At 33.6% G+C, this 24,935-nt stretch overlaps 1 protein-coding gene across 3 annotated transcripts; it reads right to left on the bottom strand.

Annotated features, from left to right (window-relative positions):
* Window positions 1–1,734: 1,734 nt before the first annotated feature.
* Window positions 1,735–17,964, bottom strand: LOC148181528 (homeobox protein orthopedia-like). Of its 3 annotated transcripts, none has more exons than XM_088033934.1 (5): window positions 17,874–17,964; window positions 12,422–12,714; window positions 6,103–6,289; window positions 5,857–6,012; window positions 1,735–3,325 (listed from the first exon to the last, which is right to left on the bottom strand). In XM_088033934.1, the coding sequence occupies exons 1-5, from the start codon at window positions 17,896–17,898 to the stop codon at window positions 3,060–3,062; spliced, it is 927 nt and encodes a 308-aa protein (XP_087890060.1). In that variant the 5' UTR covers window positions 17,899–17,964; the 3' UTR covers window positions 1,735–3,059. The 3 variants fall into 3 exon arrangements, with proteins under 3 accessions (XP_087890060.1, XP_087890069.1, XP_087890077.1); XM_088033943.1 differs by lacking the exon at window positions 17,874–17,964 and adding an exon at window positions 17,404–17,710; XM_088033951.1 differs by lacking the exon at window positions 17,874–17,964 and adding an exon at window positions 17,408–17,710.
* Between the last annotated feature and the right edge of the window lie 6,971 nt (window positions 17,965–24,935).

Raw genomic sequence — 24,935 nt, 5'->3', positions numbered from 1 at the left:
AACAAAAACCTGCAACATGTTTTCATCGTAATAATATTGCAGACACTAAGTCAGATTATATTCGGATCACATCTTTGATTCCGCTCCAAGAAACAAGAACGTACATACGCCATAATGAAGTTGATCAGAGTACATGTAACTTCGTCACACAAAATCCGGATCGAACTATATGGAACGTAAATATATAAATGTCTCTAAAAAATGACCCACAATAAGAAACAGCATTTTACGATATTGCCCTGTAAAATATGTTATTGTGGCAAAATAACATAATGGTATAAATCAAAACTTCTTTTCTTTGAAGTTGCTTATGCGAACTCGGAAGTCCGAAAAGAATTTGGTTTGGTTGAGTGGTTGCTCCACAATGTGAAATGAATGTTGCTCCAGTGCCCGGAGCAAGAGAATTATTCCATGTTTGCTTTGACAAACTCGCCCGGAACGAAACGACAAACTCCGGGAATTAATTACGACTTTCCGTCCTTTTACTCAGCTTGTCAGTACATCAACACACTCTCTCGAATTACAACGTAATTAACACTAACAGCGGATTCAATAATTTGAACGGAAACATAAAATAACAATAATTGGAAAGGGAAAATCACGTTTCAATACTCGATACGTGGCGAAAATCTTCGAATATAACCGTTTCGTGTAATTGCTGAATTTGCGAAACATATCAGTTTGCACATTATTAAATTTGGGTTTATTGGAGGTGGATTTAATTACGAACGGAGGGAAAAATCCGGGATTTTTATCTTTATATTTCGGTCGAAATATTTTAAGAATTTCTGTGCGAATACTCGATACTGTTAGGCAATTTAGAATTCTTCTTTCACACTTTTTCATAATTTGGCAGCACTCTGAAGAAAAAGGGTGAATTTAGCTTTAATCTCATGAAAAATTTCAAATTAATCCGGCGCATCCACCAATAACAACAACAACCCATTAGTCACCAAAAATCAAAGTCAAAGAAAAAGGACCACTTTTTAATACTATAAGCCACCCAATTTCATATCTCCTAACTGCAAAACTTTGCAACAATCTTCCCTAAAAGCTTTTACGTATTATACAATGGTTTTTTCGCTCCCCTTCTTTACATTAGAGTTCCCACATACTTCTCTAACCCTCTGTCAATGTATTTGATTTAGAGCAACGTATTTATTTGGTTCGTGTTGACACGAATTATATTCGAGGATTTTTCAAATTAGTGTTAATAATTCCGTGTTAATACCAGCGAAAATAAATAATGTTTATTGAACAAAGCAGAACAGGTTTATTAATATTTTAGTATTTGCTTTTCATTATAGGAAAGTTGTTTCAACCTGAAAGCATAAAGATTCCGATTTGAACTGTCGTTTTCTGAATGAATTGTTTAAAATAATTATGTTTTATTTGGTAACAAGAAGTTTCCGGAGAAATGCGGGGTTTACCAACTCTGGCGATCTCTAGCGGTTTGTCTCCAAACTAAGCAAAGCGATCTGTAATCTAAATTAAAGAAATCTGTACAAGGTACGCTAAGGTAACTAGATTTTCCCGTAAAACTGTACTTGACTGAAATTTTTAGCTTGGACTATTTTTCTGTGCAATGTATGAGCATTTTACTGCGACGTTTATCGATGTGTCGATGTGTCGGGTATAGCAAAAACAACTCGGTCCATTTATGAAACATTTTTATTGTACACATAATCATACAATATAACTTAATTTGTCAATAATATACATACAATATTTTCATTAAAAATACTATATAGAGCTACTTCGAAAGCAAAAAAACTAAAACAACAACAAAATCGTACACTTCTATCACTGAATCTTTTGGAAAACTAAACCAGAAAGACGTATACCATTTGTTTTGTATTATACAACAAGAAAATTATGAAATCTTTTATCCTCTATTCTAGGGACATAAAGTTTTAAACAACACATCACACTAATATGGAATCCATTCAACATACGATTTTTTCTTTGTACAATAATTATTTTACATCGTATACATAGACGCCACAGTTACAAATAATCAAATTTAGCAATGGAAACGTTTGACTATTTTTCGCTAAGATGATCTATACAAGATAAATTAAAAGTGTTTTTCAGAGCTAAGTAAAAATTACACGATTATTATAAGATGATAATTAAGTATGGTTCATATTATTGCATGAAGTATTTGTGGTTTATGTACGTACAGTGTTAGTCAATCACTCGAGAAATGGCTCTCTGTTATGTACTTAGATTATACCGTATACATTTTAGACCCGGTTTAGTTGAGGTTGGTACAGTAAATTAAGCACAGGGTAGAAATACCGTGATTAAAAAAGAACAATATCTAGGAGGCCTTAATTTTTTTAATGTTGGTACAATCTATGGACTTCCTTAGACGATGTTTTGGTTTGATCATTGGGTATTATACATAGTATACATTATGTAAGAACTGTTTAATTAAACATTAAATCTCAGGATCTCGCTTACGAACTAACAGGAACATTGGTGCCAATTTGGGGTCAATTCGAAATAGAAATTAATGTGATTGTGACTGTTTTCTTAATGATCAGTCTTTATAAAGAGTTGTTTTGATTTCTAATTTTTATTACTTATGAGTTTAAAAACGTTTTTTACTATTTAACTTTGTTGTACATAGATATATTGTTTAAAACACTTTTAGCAGGTTTCAGACAGTGGTACTCTATGTTTTACGATACAGTAGAAGTTAAATCAAATGTTTTTTTATTTTTTCGTGTCGTAAATATGAACCAGCGTCATTGCTAAAAACAATTCCAAAAACCAAAAGCTATTAACTTTGCACAAACATGACATCATCACAAATATCGCAGCCACTAATTATTCATCCCCACAAAATAATTTCATTCCCGGAATTTCCAATGTCAAAACCGCCTCTAAAACGAATCAATTTCCCATGTAAAAACCGCTCAATAGTCAGACACCAACGTCCCTGAAATTCATCCAAGAAAATCAATAACAAGAATAGTTACAGAATTATGATTAATTAATAATTAAATTGAATTAGTACGGCTGTTCAGATGTGCATTTTGTAACTGAAACAACTAATATACAGAAGCATTGTTGTGGGTGTCGTAGTTGATCTGCAGGTAAGAGGGAATGGCGGCATTGAGTTCAGAAGCTCTCCGTCGTAGCGCTGCTATGCTATGACCGCGCCACACGTCCTCCTCTTGATCGTTGGGGGAGGTGCCCGACGCCACTGGCGGAGTGGCCGCACTCGAGCACGGTATTTGTGGGGGCGGCGAGCCACCCGTCCCTCCATTTCCGTTGCTACCGCCACCGTTGTTGCAGTACGTCATCATGCTATCACCTGCAGCAGATAAATCACCACACTCAATCGAAATTGCGAAGACAAACGGACTTAAATCTAATTATGTCTATTAATTACTGATTAATTAGAGCGGAATTCTTAATTAAACGACCGGATTATAAGAGGAAATTTATGAGGAGAGAAAGAACTTTTTTTAATTTTATTTCGTTGATCATCTTTTTTCAATTACTTCTCTATTGTTGCTTCTTTATTTTGCTGCTTTCAACTAAAACAACAATTCTCGAGGGAAAAATCAATAAGTGCCAATAAGTAAACAATTCGGTATCACTTAGTAATGATAATAAAAGTCGATATTGCAGTTTGTGAATGGTTACATTATAAATTTAACGGTTTATTTTTATCACACTCAAAATCAATAAATTCAGTTCAAAGTATCTCCTTTAAACATCAAATTTACAAATTTTTGTCGACATCAAATTTGAATTGCACTCTAGCCGTGTAATAAATTTTAATTTTCGTTTAAACAATTGGTGAAGATGGTTTTTATGTTTCCCATTAAATCTTTAAATAGCAATGAATTTGGTCAATGGTAATCGAAAATCAATTGAATTTTCTATGGAATTGGTGGTGTTGGTTTAACAAGAGTTTAGTATTGCGATGATTTGAACCAATAAAAGTCAAATCTAATGTCTCTTTTATAATATTTTTATAAGACGATATTGTGAGATTTTTTTTTGTTTTATAACTCTATATTTCGCTGAGTTGACTAAATAGATAAAATTTTAGAGAATCGGTGCAAAAACGTAGTATTAGGACTACCCCAAGACGACGTATATTGAGCAATAAGCAAATGAAGTTACAAATTAAAAACCTCAGAATTATACGCATGTTGACTGTCTAAATTACGGAAATTATTATTAGTTATCACCAGTGTATTAACATTCATCAGAAGAGTTTACATTTAACGAATTCCTTAATTAACACACAATTTAAAGATTTTAACTGCTTCGTTAGCAAGTCGAATGTTACTTTTACTTTTAAAATCGCTAACATGTTGGCTACATTCGTAGCGAAAAGTCTTGTGTGTCCATTGGAGTTGAAAAATATACATACATTAAAACTGGACAAAGTCATAAAAAGCCAAAGCAAACAAATTTCATGTAAATGTTGTATTAAGGGGAATGTTGTTTTAGTGTAAATCTATTTGCTTTTGTTTCATTAATTATTCATACGTCTATAGAAAGGCATTCTTGAAGCAAAGATTTCTAATGAAATATTAATTCCACTTGGTTAAAAATTGTGTTGTCCCCAACCACAAGTGTTTTCAAGGAGACAAAGTCGCGATTGATTGGAAAACGGAAAAGTGAGCATTTCTATGAGTAAATTTAGTTACCAGTAAATTAGCGAAACGTTTGGTGTTTTATGTGCAAACATATAAAAATGACTAAGTACTATCATTTTAAAAGAGTGTTAATTATTTTAAGTATACGGTAATGCTTTCGTCAAACAAAAGGGCCACTAAGATAAGTGACCACTTGTACAGGGTGTCTCAAATGATTCATTCCGAGCAGTTGTGCAACTTCACTCGAAATTTCGCACATTTTCTTATTTGCATCTCCACGAATGATTTAATATTTACATTAATGTGACAATCCACGGTTGGTCGCGCTATGCTCCTCTTGCAAAAATTAATCGAAAATAAATAAGAAATACGCAGTAGCTGTGAAAGAAATCATGGCAAACACGTTAATGGTAAAACATGTGTGCAGAAGTAATTAGAATAGTTGACGCGTATTTCGGTAGCGGGTAACGAGGCTGTTTCTAATCACTGCTAATTGTATGTTTTGTGGTACTCGTTGTCTCCCTTGGCCCCTCCGCCCCACTGCGGAATGCCGCACCGAGTTGTTACTTTCGACCGAAGGTGTCAAAAGTAAATGTCGTAGGTTTGTTTAACTTTAGTTTATTCAGCGAACAGTAAATGCTGAGGAGTTGTGGCTATTCAAGTTTATAGACCATCAATGAACAAGGAAATCGGGGTCTCGGTAGTTTGACAGATCCAAATTTAGATTTTTTCGATCCAGCTCTGTCAACACGTGGATGAGAAAAATTTTTCAAGCACTCTTCAAGATCTCAATCTTTTATTTTAGAGTGTCTTTTTGATTATAACCTTTTCTGTTTATTTAAACAGGTTGTGAAAATTCGTAGCTGATCAAGAAAAACATCATACTTACGATTTTGAAGGACATAAACAGGTTATTAAGAAATCACAAAATAAGCTGTAATATTATGTCGAAATAAACAAAAAAATATCAATTTTTGACTATTTTGAATAATTTTAACAATCACGAAACTTTTGTAAAAATTGCAGAACGATTTTTAAAAGTTGTTTTGCTCAAAAAACTAATTTTTTAATTAAATTTTTCCTTCTGTTTATTACTGACTTTCCGCCGAATTTTCACCGCCCTCCCAAAGAAATGAGGGAGAATAAAAATTGCGATGGCGTCAATACGCGACAATACTGTGTGTACCAAAATTATAAAATTGATTACACAAACCTCTCAGATCCTTACCTAAAGAATTAAGTCCATAATGAGCTTGGTAAACGGTGCTCGCCGCCGCCGTGCTAATGGGCAACGCCGGACTCAGTCCGGAGCTCTGGTTGAGTTGTCCTAAAGACTGCCCAAAACCGCTCATTGAAACAGAACTTTGACTGAGTTGTCCCAAACCTGTAATATACCGAAAAAAACTGTTTCATACAAACGAAAAATGCTTGTTTAGTGTGGACAAATATTGATTTAGGTTGTTAAAAAACCTACCTGTCGCCATTCCAGCGACGCCCCATCGTGACTCCGATGTACTAAACATACTGGAACCACAGAGTCCATCACCCATTGCACCGAAAGGAGGAAGGCCGTGCGACGGTAAGAGAGCACCAGGAGTTCGGAAAACGTTGGTAGTCTTCTTTCGCTTTTTCCACTTTGCACGGCGGTTTTGAAACCAGACCTGGAAGGATTGAAGGAAAGTGTTGAGAAAATTGTGGGTTTATGGTGGCTATAAATATTCCCAATAACTAGTCGGGGTTATTTTTCACGACTGGCTGAAGCTTTGCAATGGTCTTTACTGCCGTTTAATTTATGCTACGTAAATATTAAAAGCGACATAAAATCCGCGTTGATAACAGCATTTTGTGTCTTTGTAAATAAAACGTTCCAAGGTCCTAGAACTAACTTTCTGCGCCCTGACCGCCGAACATATTTCTTCACTTTTCTGCAGTGGTATCTGGGGAAACTTCTGAAATCTCCTGGGCCGCATGACAGTGGTTATCCATTGCTAGGAGATGTATGGATACTAAATAATCCAACACCATTAGCTTTTCGCCTCTGCTAAATCTCGCATCTGGCTAGTCCATGGTCCGCCGAGATTTATCACCCTCACTTTTGGAGTGATGGTGCGTCGCTTACAACGCATTGATCTTTCATCAACTGGGACCATTTATATTCAAGTTTATATGAAAGTTTTTTTTTAATTCTAAAAAAAGGCAATGGAATCGTGGAATCAATTGAGCTCTCATAAAGTGGATCGCGTCTGCTGTCGCTGAATTTGAACTCAAAGAGGGTGGAGGCTTTGGGGAATGTCAGGACGAGCTCCGGCACGTCAAGACTCGGGCGAGGTCGCTCAATAATGCTACTTTCAGTGATTTGGGCTGTAAAAATTATTTTACGCACACTCTATAAGCGACGATTCAAAAAGCGAATTTGCACTGTTAAAGTTAATCACGTTCTAATTGTGACAATTTCTTTGTAAACTAATAAATTAGCATTATTATAAATAAATGATCATTCAATTGATTAAATTTGAATTGGAGGCACGTGTGGTGTACTAATGAGAAAAATTTCCACGCGTCTAACTCTCTTGTGGAACATTCCGTTGCTCTGACAATATTTAATCTGTTTTGACCCAGTACGCGCTGCCACTGTTTCAATTCAAGCTCAGAACTTGCAAATAGCAAAGTAAAATACATATTTTATTATTATTTAACAATTTTTTATGGATAGTCTAGACGGATTCTGGGTCAAAGTACCTTAAGACTTAACATTTTTAAATAATTGCTAATTGGATAGACCAACTTCTATTAATCTTTTAAGTAAACTATTAAATTTTGTATTGTTTTTAAGGCGTTAATTAACTTATTAAACTAACAATTAATTAGCGCACTCTATCCGGATTTGTCATACTTACTAGTTGGGTTATAGCCAATTGTTTGAAAAATTATTACAGATTGTTAATTATGCTGTTGAAACTAATTGTCGTTGTACTGGTAATGAATTATAATTTACTGGAGATGGTATTGTTATATTTTGGTGGAAGATTTGACTTTTCGAAGGGAACCGAAAATATAATTTTCATCTTTCCAAAGTCAATGGCTCCTTATTTTTACGATCCATTTCTGGGTTCGTATTCTTTACAACCGTTTAAAATAATGTTTTTTTCTTCACTGAACAATGACTTTTTTATTAACCGAACTGCTGAAAGTGTACCATTATAAATAAATTCGCTTTACGATCCGAATGTAATAAAGACTAGGCTGCGGATAAGGCTGTGGCTATATTGCTATTCTAACAAATGGTTAATATGTTAACGTTATTGCCGCGGTAAGCCTGCAGGGAGTTAATTTCGGCGTTGTTGGCATCATTAATCCCTAATGGGGCGCGGTTGATGTATGATCATACTAGCCCTGCTTCACGCCACCCTAACTGTTATTTCAGCTCAGAAAGATACACTAAAAATTACCAACACGTAATTGTCCATAGTGAAATTCCGACTTTTTCGCTATTTTGGTAGTGGATGTTGCGAGACGTTGCCGTGAATTCCTATAGCGGATTAAGGTTTACGAGTTTCGATTACCTTTACGGCACTTGTAAAGCCCGATCAGCCCGTTATGTTATAAAATATTACGATTCGAAGGAAATCGTTCTCTGGCTCGCTTTTATAAACCCTCGCTTTGATGAATTCAGGACGAATTTTAAACATAACGTTTGTTTGGGTCAGGTGTCGATTTTATCTGTTGAAAAAAGTAGTATACAAGACTAGAAGGAAGGATATTATTTTCACATGTGGATGTCGAATATCACAAGTTTCTACCCCATCGGCACGTACGTTGTTCACCCTACTTGTAAATACAGACAGGTCAGTTTTATGGTCAGTAAACATATAAAATTAAAAAAGTTATTGTACACAAGGCACCCCTGAAATAGTTTCTAGTTTTAGCGCTTTTACCAAACTTCGTCCCACCAAGATTACAATAAAAGTTTGGTTGTTTACAAATATAAAAAGCCCGTTAAATTTACTTGTAATTTAAAGTCAATGTAACGTTTCCAACACCAATGTAGTTCTGAAACCGCACCGCTCAACACTGCGGTCAGTCCAAATCCTTTCCAGAACTTACCATAATTAAGCAGATGGATCAACATGGATCACCTGGTTTTCGATGTTTCATCTGCTCTGTTCAATTACTTGTGATTCATACTCTGCGGGGTAGTAACGCCGTCAAAAGGGGACGAAAAACGATCACGTTTAATCGCTAATATGGGAGGTGATAGACTGACTTTATTAGACTATTAGATGTTTACTTATGGGCTAGAGGGTGTAAAAATTACTGCCACGTAGTTCTTACACGGTTACATTGTAGCTGACTTTCTATTTGTTATAATATTAAATAAATTTCATTTTATTGATTAAATTAGTGTAGAAAATTTAACAATTATTTATTTTACGGTATTACATTTCAATTGAATATATGGGATGGTGTCCTAATAAATTAACAAAACGGTATAAATCAATACGCCATATTCGTATAAAATAATAACGTTTCAATTGCTTAATTAAATTAGTCTCGCTAAAATATGACCTTTAAATCCAGTTTGTCTGAACAAATTCTCGGTTTTATTTCGAATACTACACTCTGATTTAGAAATTGAAACTATTCAGAGTTCTTAACAAGTTCTAAATTCAAGAATGTGAAAAAAAAAAATTGTTGTTTTCGCTCGAGTTTCAGGAGGGTCATGTCAACAATGACATCTTTGCAAATCGATTTCTGTTCAAAGTTCGAGATACAAACAAAAATCTTAAAGTTCAAACTTGCTTAGACTCTTGACGGCACCCGTTAATTTTTAAAAATTAAAAAAATAACATGTGACTTTGAAAAATTGTGCACAATTTCCTAAAGTTGGAAGTTTTAAAATTTTCACTGTGCTAAGGTTTTAAATTTCCGGTTTTTTCTTTTTTCTTTCAATTATAAGAAATCGCAACTCAGATTCTCTAGTTTTTAGGCACAGATCCTCAATTTTCAGTCAAATTAATTTTAGATTCTTTTTATTTCAGAAGCTCTGGTTTTTATTTTCTTAAATTACTGATGGGTTCTTAAATTATTGTCAATAAATTAATAAAATTTATTTCTTTATTTTATTTCAAAGTTCTTAAATTCAGGTCTTCCAAAAATGCAGATTTTATGATGAAATACAAGATAAAATAGTTTGTTTTCGGGCCCTAGGATTCTTAATTTCTAAGGATCTAAAACTCACATGTTCTCATGATATTTTTGGTGTCTGATATTTTAAGATTGATTTCTAAAAGCAAATTTTAAGAGCCATGCGGTTGTGGCAATCCGAATATTTCAGCTTTTTACAACTGAAAGTATTGGAAGCTTACAATTTGAATGGTAATTAATGGAAATTGGAATACTGAGCTAAATACACAGTCCCGCAAAAATTAACACAAAATTTATTTTTAATTAATTTTAGTTTTTTTTCCCAAACTTTTTCTTAATACATATTTAGGTAAACAATTTTGATAAAAATTTATTAAAAAATTAACACTTTTTGCAAAAAACAAATGCAGGGAATCGCTGTAATTTTGACCTCGAATTTTACAGTTGGCCTTGATAGAGTGTTTTACCTTCTCGAATACTGATAACACTCAGTATTTTTTGTGGCATACAGCCAATTAAATTTCTGACTACTGACATAGCAATTTTTTGCCACATTTGCGTTAAATCAGGTAATGAAATTATTAGTGTGAAACGTCAATAATTTTTTAAAAATCATTTTTAAAATTAGTAAGTCCATTTTGCGATAATTTTCGGAGCAGAGTATATTAAAAAAAATATGAGAAAAATTTCAGTCTGAGAACTTATTATAAATTTGAAAACGCAAGAGCTTGTCTTCAGTAGGTTCTAAATTTTTTAGTAATAATACCTAAATAAATACTTTTTTTACAATCACTAAATAAAGAAAGTTGAGATTTTGATTTGATTTGAAATGTATAAGTAAGTAATCGTTTTGTGCTCTTATTTATAGATGATTTGTCGACTTTTGTTAGAATTCACGCATATTCGCGCCGACTTCTTAAATTCCAACTGTTGAATCTACGAAAAAACTCAAAATTTTCGTATTTGTATCCGCATCTCAAAACGGAAATTTTGTCAAGTGAAGTGTCAGTGTCACTGAAAGTATTTATAGTTTAATTTTGCATTTTGCTGCGATTCTAGAAAAAACCTTGTTTCAACTCGTGCGAAATGGATGTTACGCACACGACGTGCGTAATTCTTATTTCGCAACTTGTTACAAAAATTAGGATTTCCAAACTAAAATTTCTTTCAATAAAAATGTGCATTTATGTTTAACGTTTTGGAATCGCTGTAATCTGTAATATTGAGAGTTTATTTCAGGGCGTTCTACTTTTGATCTAACACTTGATCTAACTTTTCAAAGCAGTCTGAAATTTTCGCATGACTTCGACTTTTTAGTGTGAAATCTTATGAAACATCAATCGAATTAGCACATCCTCAATCGTTTAAAAAACAGTCGAATGAATAAAAATGTCAATAAAGGCGTCATGATTGATATTAGTAAAATATTAGGAGTATTTGTCAAGACCAAGCCACTACTAGTCATGTTACAAGATAAAAGTTGGCACAATCTCAAAAAATCTGGCTCTCAAAATTATTAAAAGTTTATTTCGACAAAGCCAATAAAATTGAGATAAAACGAGAGATGAAAATAATGGCTGCGAAAAATGACAAATTCTGCATTCTAAATATCACTAACATCTAAAGTTAAATTTGGAAACATCTTTAAATAGACATAATTCCAAATGTCGGGCTAAATATTCATTAAACTTTTATTTTGTAGCTGGCTACGTTTCATCTTTCGCTACTTTCGTTTGTGTTAGGTATTCCATTTTTCCGTTAATTTATTGGAGAAACCGCGTTGTGGTGATAATAGCCATAAACAAAATAATTCTACATAATAAATAGACATTTTCCTATGCAAAGATTTATATCGAGGGGTAAGTTCCAGCACTCCCTCTGGGATAAAAGCGACAACGCCACCACCCCATCCGCAAAGAGCCACGGTTCATTATACAGTCAAATGTCTGTATAAATGTTTAATGAAGAGTGATGATTTGATACAACAAAAGGCGGATGAGAAGCTTTCCGCTGTTGATGACAACTGATTAAAAAAACTTTCATCAGGCATGCAAAATCGGCAATTTGATGTAAAATCCAGACCGATGACACAAATGAAATTCTTGTTGAAGGCTACAAGAATATCGCATTTGTTGCAGCTCATCAAATAATTTTAAAATGCATTTACTGGCAGTTTGCTGTTTTCCATTGGCGATGACAGTTCTTCTGATGCATTTTTAGTGTGGAATGCAAATGTCGTCTGCCGTTTTTGACTGAGCTCTGAACTATTGAAATATGAAGTTGTGTAACCGCAAAGTTTGTGAGGGTTACCGCAAGCTCGAAAGCTCGAGGTCTTGGTCGTCTAACCCCGAACTTAATCCCGAAACACCGCAGGATTGCCAACTTACGTAACTCGTGCCGGACTAATTAATATAAATTGAATCACATTTTCTGCTCGCTTTCCAAAAGTCGACTTCTCAACCATATACAAAGTAGCAATAAAACCTTATCGGAGATTTCAGGTAGGGAACGCAGTGGCTACCATAAAATTTAATGGTTTGATCGTGTGGCATGAAAACTCTTCCGGTTCTTTCAAGTTGCCGCCCATCGCATTCATTAAAGAACTTTTCTGAGATTCACCGCATCATATTTAATCAATAGTCACTTACTTGCACTCTTGATTCTGTTAGACCGATTCTCATGGCGATTTCTTCTCTCATGAAAATGTCAGGATAATGCGTTTTTGAAAAACACCTCTCAAGCTCATTAAGTTGTGCAGGCGTGAATCGCGTTCTGTGTCGTTTCTGCTTTGTTGGTTTGTCTCCATCGTTAGAACTGTTGCTACCTAGAGAATTACTTAGTGATGGTAGACCGTCGCATAACCCACTTAAACGGGGCTGTTCTAACACTTTTAGTTCGTTCTGGTGTCTTTTGAGGTCCTCGCCGCACATTTCTTTTATGCCTGAAACAAGAAAGAAAAGTTTTATCTTCGAGCAATTGGCTAAGTTAATTAATTTTACACAACTTTATCTTTGCTTCTATCTATTAAGCGGCGGCACTGGGAGCAACTGTAGTTCTAATCCTCATTGATTAAAAAATAAACGGCAGAAAAGGAGTTTTTAGTAACATTTCTAATAGGAGTTATCTCAGGAAAACTTTTCCGGGAAATCAGCTACACGAACGCTCTCCGAAGACGCCATTTCATTAAATTAATTTGAAGTAAAACATTTTATCGGAATAAGTATAAAAAAATATGCTCTATCAAAGTCAATTATGGTTGAAATGGTTCTTTGGAAGCCAAGTTTTGTATCAATATTTATCTATTCTGACTGGAAAACTTGGAGTACGCATTTGGTTCAAATAGGTTATTAAAAGATCAGTAGTTCATTCAAGTTATTCAAAGTCACACAGTTCTGTGACTTTTACATTTAAATTGATGTTTTTACCGAAAACTTGACCAAAATGAGCTCTTATTAGTTAAGAGCTTTTAACTCTAGTTTTGATAAGTGATACATTTTTGTTTTTAGTGGCAGTTTTTAATTAACAAATCAGTTATTAAAAATTCAGCAGTTGCAAAGTAGCTTCTCTTTAGACTATGACAATAATCTCCAAATTAAAATTTTAATTTAGTTTTTGTTTTACATCTTCAAACTGCAACTTTAAACACTTTCAACGGCATTAGTTTTCTTTGAATCAGAGACAGAACGGTCTAAATTACCTCGGAAAAAAGCATGTAGCTAAATTAAACCAATTTTTGTCTAACCATTTTATCTAAGATTTTTGTGGATGATAGTGAACTTTGATAACCCGTTAATAAATTTCATTATTATTTTCTTTTACTACACTTACGAGGGTAATTCCAAAAATTTTGAGAATAAAAAAAACAAAACAAGTTAGATCAAAACTGTTTATTACAGCTTTTTGAAATAGGTTTCTTGAGCTTCTATACAAAAGTGCATGCGCTTGAACCAATTCCTAAAGCATCCAGCTCATGCCTCTTGTGGTAGCGCGCTAACTTCGTCCTGGAATGCTTGTATCGCGTCATCAGGACACTGAAACGATCGGTTTCGGGGTCATAGGTGTATATCCAGGTTTTATCATCTGTAACAATTTCTGATATACGATTGGAAGTGCCATCTTCTAAGCGATCTGGCATGTAGCGGCACCGATCTACGCGCGCGTCCTTTTGCTTCTGCCTCAGCTGGTGTGGCACCCAACGCGATGCAATTTTTTTGCTCGCAGGTGTTGGTGCAAAATGCTGTCCAACGCTGCCGATCTAATGTTTAAGATGTGCTGAATCTCGCAACATGCGATTCGACAGTTATTCACTATCAGTTCCTCCACAGCATTAACGTTTTCTGGAGTAACTGCGGTTGAAGGTCGGCCGCTTCTTTCTTCATCCGTCAATGTTACACGTCCGCGCCGAAATTCACCATACCAGCGGTAAGCCGTTGCTTTGGAAGGACTTTCATTCCCAAATGCCCATTTCAATTTTTTAAAGCACCGTTCCTACCTTATGCCAACTTTGAAGTCGTACAGGATCATCGCCCAGAAATGTTCTCTGGTCAGTTTCATTTTTATGACTGATTCGCGCTTCTATTATAGACTAAAGGGTTAGGGGGGGTGAGTGAAATTTTTGTGGTATAGTCGTCCGTTATTGTCATGGAAACAGATAACTCCCACCCTTCTTGTTTCGTCTATTCTCAAAACTTTTGCAATGACCCTCGTATATCTGCATTTTTTCTGTTCTAATTATAATTGGGACACTAAATTAAGTTCATGAATTTTAAAACTGTCTGATTCTCATGTCATAACAACCGCCATCAAATAATAGCCAAAGCTACCAACCGATTTCAAACACTAATGCCCGACTAGTCAATTTTTTACGGTTACGGTATTTTAAATATAAACGTAAAAAATTGGACTCACCTAAATAAGGTTTTAGCTAAATGGAGTGTTTTATAAATTAGGCAAACAGCTCTAAATTCTGTAGCTATTTTTTCATTTTTTACAATCGTTACAAGGTAAACATTCCAAATATTAATCTGCTTATTTATACCGACCTATAGAAAAATGGCGTTCCCACATTGACTGCAAAAACAAAAATTTAATATTTCGTTAGTAACATATGAATTTCAAATTTCCTCCTACAGATTTTTTTTACTGGCGAATTTGATCATATGATTGTCAAATCAACTTTAATGCAATTAATACAAGGTGTTTAGAAATGTGTCTAGCCTCAAGCGTGCCTATCTAATATTAAAGAAATTTGTTGTTTATTACAAATGTGGGTTTAGATTTTTTCAAACTAACATTTGCAGTTGACTCAATAGGTAATAGACGAAAATTAGTTTGGACAAAAACTGTTCTAGTTGTGGTTTGAAGTCACAAAATCATAACTGAAACGTTGTTAACGTAAGTGATATTTTCGACTATTCCATGCTTATAAGTTAACATCTAATCAGATCTAAGATCTACCGTGGTATTATCATAAGTAATATAACGAGTGGGCTCGAAATTTCCCACAATTTCGAGCTCCCGAGTTATATTCGTCATGTCATGACAAGCAACTTTTGCACTCGTGAAATTTCCAGAAAAAGTTTGTTGTGATTGGTTGATTTGAAAAAATTAATGTCTCTGATAGGTCGAACCTATGTTGAGTTGAATTCTCGCGGCAAGCCTTAGCACGGTGCCGGTGTTGTCAACCATGGTTACATAAGCAAATTAATTTTTTGACGTTTAAAAATGAGTCGTATTATTATTATTACTACTGCATGCATGGAATAGTCGTGCAAAATACAATTCGTAGGATGAATATTCTGTGATAATTTAGACTTTTATTAGCAAACTCAATTTATGTTGCTCTTAGAAAATACCACTCGTTGCTACGCAACTCGTGGTATTTTCATAGCAACATAAATTTCGTTTAGCTAATAAATCGTCTAAATTATCACGAATATTCATCTACTCATGGTATTACTATTGATAATTTTTAACATTTCACTGTAAGAACAAAGTGGCAATATAATGCATAGCAGGAATTTCAGAGTCACCCTTGATGCTGGAGACTTTTATAAATTTCTTGTATTGGAACAATACAAAGATTTATTAACTGGAATTAAGTAAAGTGCAACTTTGATAATCCGGAATTCGGTAGTCCGGATTATTCAGTAATTAAAATGAGCATTTTTTCGTCAAATTTTAAACACAATTTGCATAAAATCTAGAATGACAACAGAGATATTTTTAACATATTTATATTGAAAAGTAAATAAATTGGCAATTCCTTCCACAAACTCACACATTTTTAAGGCGTCACGACACCAAAACTATTCTATACAATATCACAATATTCTATCTTAAAATAATAAACAATAATTGAATTTACTAGACTCTTTATTCTACAAGATGTTTATAAATGTTTCTAGCATCAGCTTTGGAATTCCTGTCATGCGCTATTTTGCCGCTTTGCTTTCATAGTGAATATAACTATGTTCATAATTATTTTAAATGTCACTTACGTCTACGACTTTTCAGTTACGGTTTTGTGTCAAAATTTTAGATTTTCAGGCTTCAAACCACAACTTGAACAGATTGTTTTTAAAACTAACTTTGTTCAATGATTGAGGTTAACTACAAATGTCAGTTGAAAAATCTAAACCCATATTAGTAACGAGTGGCAAATTTATTTGACATTTCATAGCCACCCTTGATGCTAGAAACATTTAAGCTTGTAGCTTTTAATAACAATATAATGATTTTATTGGGTTATACGGATATTTTGATAAACCGGATCATCGCCTCGCTTTTAATTAGTCCGGATTATCGATGTTGTACTGTATTAGAAAAGGAACAAAACAGTACAGAATATGTTAACTTGCGATCAAGAAAAAAAACAATTGGAGTAGGCTCTGACCAGAGTATCAATTTGATTGATATGTACCTTATACCTACACTTTCTTTTAAGTATAAAGCGGCTTATTCAGATAGGTAACTTTACTGTAAACATTTTTCTTTAAAACAACCTAAAATAAAGTTTTTTTGTCTTGTTCTGACCTGTTAACTGTTAAATTTGTTTAGATTTAGGAAGTGTCGAAAGTTACAACGAAATTATTTTGTTTTTTAACTTTGTTTTTTTGTGGTGTATTTTGTTCTTAAAAATTTGATTCAAAATTAAGTCGTGAGTAACTTATTTGATTCCCAAAAATATAAAAACTTTACTAAATACTAGGTATGCCAGACTCGAGTCTATCACAACGTTTCCAATGTTACTGTTTTCACCTATTTTTTTGAACAGACGTTGATGTTTTTTTTTTTTCAAATTGACATAAATTTAGGAGATCCACAAGGTGATATGCTATTCAATATTCAAGACCAATGGATTGAAGGTATACACATTTTTAAATTATTTTGAGTTTTGAAGCAGTCTTATCTCTTTTCCCGATATTATTTTAAAAAATATTTAATAACAACATTGATTTGAATCTCACACAGTTAAATTACAATCTTTCATTTTCTGAAAACGGGTCCATAAAAATTTAATTAAATTAGACCTGATGCTAGTTCAAGCTTCAAGCCCAATTTACCTAGCGTCGGATCTTGTATAAACAGAATGTACCTATCTAACAATTTTTTTTAATTTAGTACGTACCCACCATCATGGTTAACTAATCGGAATGTCCCTGTTGCATCACCTAACAATTATCCTAGCACTTAACATACTGCACCACATCGGTTCTATAGCTTTTTTTTCAATTTGGATGATAAGTTAAACTATCTGGAATTATTCCACCACCAACACATTAGAAATCCGGCGGCGCGACGTCGGCACCCTGTTAGACTTGAAGACTATTCAAGGACCGTTGCATTCCGGAGAATTTCGAAAATTTTCCTAGTGCTGTCTGCAGATACCGAATGAAGACGCGAACACAGTACTAAAAGTATGAAAGAGTGTGTGGGCCTCCGACTGCGTGTCCCTAATTGCATGGCCTACCGGAGCGGCCCAGCGATATTGGCTTAATGAGGGCGAGGCAGCTTCAATTTAGCCCATTTAACTAGCCTATCGTTAGTACGCTGAATCACTAAAGACTTTAGCGTCAATTAGTGCCCCCACTAACTTACCGACAGGGCCCAGATTGTTGAGCATGTTTCTGCTGCAGACGACGGTGTCCAGGCTGACGCACTGCACTGTTTATTTAATGAGTACTGATTTGATACTGAATTGTGAATATGTTGTTGATGCTGGGAAGAGGTACGAGTGGGAGGTGAGCCAATGGGGGCCGAACCCCCGCTTGGGCGGAGCTAAGGGCGTGGGCGTGGCTCCTACGCTTCCATTGCACGACATGGTGGGTGTTCTTCCGATCAGAGAACCTGTCTGTTCCCCGGACCCGGACGGAAACGGTGCCGCACGCTCGTTCCATATCCACGCTCTTTTTAATCAAAAAAGTAATTAAACTTTTTCTATTGCATTTTCAAACAAATATTCTCGCATTCCGAACGAAATTTCCTACAAGAATTTGGGGGTGGAAAAGGCAAGGGGCTTCCAAAAGTAGGTATGTTGCTACATGGAAAAATTTTTACTTTATTGAAATACTTAAATCGTATTTTGTAGCTACTTTTATATTACCTGTTTGCTACTCTTGCAAATTACATCAACTACTCAATTTTTCAAAAAACAATATTTGAAGTTTGCATCTGTCTTTCATTCTGACTTGACGGACTATAGTCACTAAATGTTGGGATATTATAAAGTTGTAACCGTGATTGTTGCAAATTTGAAAAGAGTTTATTTGGACCAAGCGAGTAATAAAAAAATGTTTTATTTCGTATTTTATTTATAATTTCTCTCTACATTTGCGTTTTTGATCGATTTGACTTTCAGCAAATTATACAATTTTGACTCACTATTTTCAACTAAAATTAATGTTTCGAATTTTTTTTGTTCTAAATCTGACTTTTCTTCTTCGTAAAGTTTAGAAATAAATTATAATTAATTAGTGTTCCTATCATTTTCTGGTCAATACTGTTAAGTAGGTATAATTTCAGAAAGAAGCAGTATCAAAAATGTTTTTAAATCTGAAAAAGGCCCAATGAGAAACTTATATTATATATAATTTTAATGTAATTCGCTGCTCATTATTAATAAATTTCTGTGCACATTTTCAAACAACTAGGTATATTGAATTCAGTTTTCTATATGAAATTTATTTTCTATGCTGCAAGAATTTAGGTACATTTCAAAATTAAACGTAATTTGAGCCAATCTCAAACAGCAGCAAGACAGTTACATATTTAATTTTTGTTTCCAATTTGATGTTTTATGCTTTTATCATATTGCTCTTCTGCTTATTAAAATTCGTAACTAATTTGAATTATTTAGTCAGTTGGCACTTTGCCAACGTATCTAAACTTGACATTTGAACATCAAATAATTGACATATGATGTAATAAATACCAAGACATTTACACGTTTGCAGAATAACAGTCAATTAAATATTTACATAGGTACCTAATCTAATTCACCTCTAAAATTTCGTTTAATTTTTATTAAAAGTAAAAATTTGGAAAGTTTCAGGTTTATAAATCTCTAGCTTGACAAGCAAAAATTTGTTGTTCTTTATTATTATCGGTGTAGCGTCGCAACGCATATTAATAGTTATTTTTAGGCCGCTGTTCTTTTTTAATGTTTTTGGAGACAAAACGGAAAACGGCGTTTGGCGACCTAGGCCTTTAAAAAAGAAACTAGAGATTTTTTTTGTTTGCCGGTTGGTATCCCACTGTCATCAATTGACACGGGAGTGTGCTGCTGAACTCGGCTGAAGTATTTTCAACGAGGTTAGATTGTTTTATTTTCAAAATAATTACTAGAAGAGCAACCCTTAAGAGTAAAAGTCACTAGATCAGATTTTTTAATTTTTTAAATTTTTTTGACCTGAAAAATAGTGTGGATCACATGTTAGAAGAAGAAGTTTTTGTGTTGCTACGACTCGGCTCCGCCTCGTCTTCGCAATTTCACTCAGACTTCCAAAAGAATTTTCCGGCTTTGTGATGCCAATTTGTTTTTGGAAATGCGAGAAAATTATTAAAGTCTGAGCCCAGAGATCGAGGATTTTAATTTGCCAGGGGTGTTAAACACAAAATTCTGTGCGCTGACAATTTATAATAATTAATTATTTTGACTTCTTGGTTTTAATTTTAAACGTGTCATAGATTTATTTAGGGAATTTTTTCAGCTGGGAAATAAAAAAATCAAACAATTAAAGATTTATTTAAATTCGAATGTCAAAGTTCGTGTTTCTGATAATAATAACTGCACACGAACTGACATAATTTTCTTGGCGCAAATGTAGTGTCAAATGTATTTCGATCAATTTTAATTTTTTTCTTCTAAATATTTTTTTAAATTTTTATTAGGTAGGTAGAATAACCGCCAGTTATGATTTGAAATTTTTATTTTTAATTATAAGTAGATACTAGGTTTATACTTACATAATTATTAAGTTCTTATGAACGGTTCAATTTTACTCATTTGATATTAATCTGTACCTGTTTCACTTGTAAGTTCACGCTTCCAGTCATGCAATTTTGAACAAGTGTGAAATTATCTTTGGGTGCCACTAGAAACATTAATTTGGAAACAGCCATCAAAATGACAATAAAGTATAGTTTACAATGTATTTTTTATTGTTATAAAAATTCTGTCCAAAATTTCATGACGAAAAGCACATAATATGAGACGTTAAAATAGTCCGAGCATAAAACTTGACATTTTGCCATGTCGATTGAAAATTTAATAGCTGTACCATGAAATTCGCAACTAAATCTAAAGATAAAGAAACTTTCTTCTGGAAAACACGACCTAACAGAAAGTAAATCTACAAATAAAGTAAAATCGGGTAAGATGACCAAGTGGACGACATGACCAAACAGCCAAAATTTAAACAAAATATTGTTCGATGCCGCTGTGCATTTTCTCAAGCGAGAAGTATTCATGTGTGAATATGTTAAGTTTCAAGATCAATTTCAGTCACACAGAAAATAAATAAATAAATTTGTTGTAAATTATTGTTGTAAAATACTACTTGGTGGTTGTGCATCTCTGAAATTGTACTGCTAGTTTCTACAAATTTGGTAAGTATAATGTTTATTAAGGACTATTAACCTTTAAAAGCAGTTAAAAGTATGCAGGGGTTTTAGTTTATATGGTGGCCAGGTATTCCTTTGGTTTTGGGATAGATAGCCACCAATGCGGTAGGGAAAACTGACCTCTAATTTCTCACAGATTGATTCTATTTCCTATAAATAATTGTGAAAGCATGCTAACAGAGTACAAAAGACGGAACACAAATCGTGGAAATTATAGTAAAGAAAGTTTGAGAAGCACTTGCGAAAATTTTGGTAAAACTGCATTTAAAAAGAAACAAGGAAGTAGCTATTAATTGGTCATTTGTTGTTTTCTGAAAAAGTTTGTTAAATTACTGTTTTTTATTATTTTATTATTAATCACTATTGTATACTTTATCTTCTTACATTGGCCAACTCACCCAGCTCAACGGGGATAAATGCATGGCCAAATGCAACTATAATTTCTATGTATTAAAGTTTTATTGTGCAAAAGAATTGTTATTTTTTTGTTTACCTATTGACACAATTGTTGAACAGTTGTAGAAAAATAATAACACGAGCTTAGGCCATCTCACCCACCTTTACCCTACCAGTAGGTGGGTACCTTAAAAAAAATTAAATTTTTTAATAAATTGGTGCTGTTTATTTACTTTATCGATTAAATTTTAACAACATTAATATGTTAAAAACACTTAATTTTTAGTTACACTTTAAGTTGTACAACTTATTTCTATAGAGGAATAAACTTATTACGGAAACTCGATTTATTATCGAACATCGAATACCTCCAACTCTGTAACAGATTGTACAACATTCGATTTGTTCTCGTCGACTATTTCAAGCACTTATTCACATCAAGAACAAGAAATTTAAATTTAATTTAAAAGTTTATTAATTTTCGAACATCTACCTTTATCATATTCGAAGATGAAAGTAGTAAGTTAGAGTTATCTTCTGCAATGACCTGGACGATCCTTTGATCCTGCTCCCCCAAGCAGGAATAAAATAAAGCATCCAAGGATCACGAGGGCACAACGAGAATAAAAATTGCCTTTTTTTCTCTGCGCAATCAAAGTTGAGCTCAAATGTGACCCCTTGTAATCTTAATATTTCATATTTTTTATCTCAGTCTTTATACCTGCCACAGCGTAATGTTCCACCATTATCTAAACCACCTTTAATAAACCTTTTGTTTAGTGGATTAAATCTTTAAAATGAGAGAGTATTAATCCGGTAATACGTGTTTAAACTTAGCGTGTACCCTAATTTTTCTACATCGATTAGTTTTGGGGCACGCATTATGCACCCTCTTGCTTAATCCGGTACATCTGCCCTTGATTTGCTATGAATATTACATTTCAGTCAACACTTTTATATACTTAATTATGAACAAGCAGTGCGAGCCAGCGGTAATTTTTTGAGCAAATGAATCTTAAGTTGTATTTGTTTTTCACGTAACAATGAAAGAAATCTCGGGATGTTGGAAATTTAATCTCTGAATACTAAATTAGAAGCACCTACAGATATTTCGTTTAATTAAGTGTTCATGTCACTATCAATAAATCACAGGCAAACATATTACGGATCAAGTAAGCTGTGGTCACGTGTCTCGCATTACCACTGTTGCCAAGAGCCTTTGTCCCCTACCAAGCTTAATCTAGTTGTAATACAGTTATTAGTTTGGTAATAACAGAGACTGACAAGATGTAATAATAAAACAGATTCATCTGAAAGGAATGCAGGTGTGACTCCATTTTTTTCTATCAATTTGGGGAGAAATACTAAGCGCCTTGTTATGTTGTACTATTGTCTACTACTGCCTCTAAAACAATCAACATCAAACCCAACTCTTTTCAGTTAGAATAAATATTAGTAAGCTTTTTACTTCATTTATGTTCTCATTACGGGTTGTTAACACAACCATGTTCTGTTATTAGAAAGTTAATACCGACAGACTTCTGCAATACAATACAAGAAAATAAACAGTATTTACTTTTTGGTCTAACAGAGAGTGGCCTTAAGATTCATACTACCGTACATGTAGGTATATTTAATAAAAAATAAATATCTCTTTAGAAAAACTGCTTCAATTTATTTACCTCTGTCAGCACGAGTTCAGTCGATCAATTAAATATTTGATCAAAAAAGCGCTGACAAACACGTGCAGAAAACGTGGCTGTGCCTCATCGCAACAATCAAGTTTTTATTAACATTAAAAGGTGAGCTTGCATCAAATGCAGGTGAGTGCAAATATTATTTCTGCTTTGTGAGTACATAGCCAGACCAACATCAAACAAAATATTTTATTAATCGAAGGGCAGTGGTTCGTTGTTATCAATTAATGAGGCCTAAATCAATAATGCACGCGAAGAATAAATTTGCCTTTGTAGCACGAATGAAGACAAATATAGATAACCGAAAATGGAAATTTTGTACTGATGATTTTTCACAAGTTTCAAAAAATGTTATTTCTAATCCACATTATACAGGGTGTTAAAAAAAATAGCGGACCAACTGATAAGAACGTCAAACTCTAAGACGCTGTGAATTGGAAATGCTGTTTAAAATTTTTATTTGAAGCTTCGTACGGGAGCAAAATAACTTTAAATATGGCGAAAAACGGCAACAGTGTTCAATTTTTTCGGTAATTATTAGGAGTATAATTTTGAGACCAGAACAACACTTTGGTAGTTACAATTATTAATAAATCATGTAATTGGTTACTATGGTTTGCAATTAATTTTGATAACACCTGACCAGTAAAAGTCACAAAGCAGATCAAGAACCATTTGTTCTCTTCTTGGTGTGCGAATAGTCTTGGGTCCTCCATGATCCTGATAAATTTGGTTCCAATCGACCCATCTCACGTACCTGTTGATAAACTCGTTGAAAAGTATTCTTGGAGGGAATTTGCCAGTTAGGAAATTCACAAGCCTTACTGCCCCTTACTGCTTCTCGACTGTTTCCTTAAGGTGTCGGTATATTCAGCAAAATTATACATCTTAAGAGAAATAAACTCCTCTAGTTTGTGACACCTAAAAAATGTTTGACTTTTCTAAAAAAATGGTCATTGTCAGGCACTAGGCAACAATTAATTACTGTATTCTTGAAGTGAAATGTTGCCAGATTAATTTTGCGCTTTTGAGCTTAATTTTAAAAATGCACAATAACGTTTTGCATCAACATTTAAGGCATTTAAAGACTGTAAGTATGTAAATGTCACCCAAAACATGAACTCTAGTTGAATTTTGTAAACCTTGAGTTCATTGTAAGGAAAAATTTGTGCCATAATTAGCGCCTCTTTAAGTGGCTGTAGATTTCCAACGAAGCACTCAATAATTGAAAAAACTTAATTTAGCTACTAGTTATTATCTGAAGATTCACGTAGTGAATAGTTGGTCCGCCATTTTTTGAACACCCTGTATGTATCTATCAAATTGTCATATTTTATCAATCTTTAGGTTTTTACACAGTTTGTAGAACTTCAGCTTACTTTTTATTTTTAAAATCATTTTCTGTAAAGATTTTAATTATGTAGGTTTTTTTTCTAAAAATCAATCAGAACAATTGAATAAAAAAGTTCCGACTCTATGTTTCCAGATTATCTTCCTTATTGTGCAACATTCTGTTGTGTTTTAGTGCTTGTTATATTTTTGGATCTCAATTTTGTTGAAAACGCTCTAATTACTAGTAAGATTTTTTTTTATTATTTCGTCTTTAAAAATTGAATTCAAATGTTTGTTTCTGAAAGTTTTTGCAATGATGTCATTGTTGACACATACCTAAACTGTCAGTCAGCCTAGACTTCCCAACACCTTAATAAATGTTAACGCCTCACGTGATTTAAGGTGATAAACAACAAATTAATAAAAATAAATAAATAGATCTGAACCTAAGAAAGGAACTAAATGGGTAATACGAAAACATGTATTGAAACTTGAACAGGAAATTGCATTAAGGCTGTTCTACCCCTCAACTAAAATTCGTGTTTTGAAAAATATGCAACCCAACATACTAACCATTTGACACATGCCAATCATCCATAAGGGTGAAAATCGT

The sequence above is a fragment of the Gnatocerus cornutus genome, chromosome 1, assembly GCF_029298725.1.
Source record: "Gnatocerus cornutus isolate USDA-ARS CGAHR chromosome 1, icGnaCorn1.1, whole genome shotgun sequence".
Classification (NCBI taxonomy): Eukaryota; Metazoa; Arthropoda; class Insecta; order Coleoptera; family Tenebrionidae; genus Gnatocerus; species Gnatocerus cornutus.
This window is presented reverse-complemented; position numbering and strand designations above follow the sequence as displayed.

Coding starts and splice junctions, on each gene's coding strand:
- LOC148181528 (XM_088033934.1), bottom strand. CDS start 17,898: ATGCTCAACAATCTGGGCCCTGTCG. Junction 12,715..17,873: donor CAACAATCTGGGCCCTGTCG/GTAAGTTAGTGG, acceptor TTCTTGTTTCAG/GCATAAAAGAAATGTGCGGC. Junction 6,290..12,421: donor TAACAGAATCAAGAGTGCAA/GTAAGTGACTAT, acceptor CAATCCTTCCAG/GTCTGGTTTCAAAACCGCCG.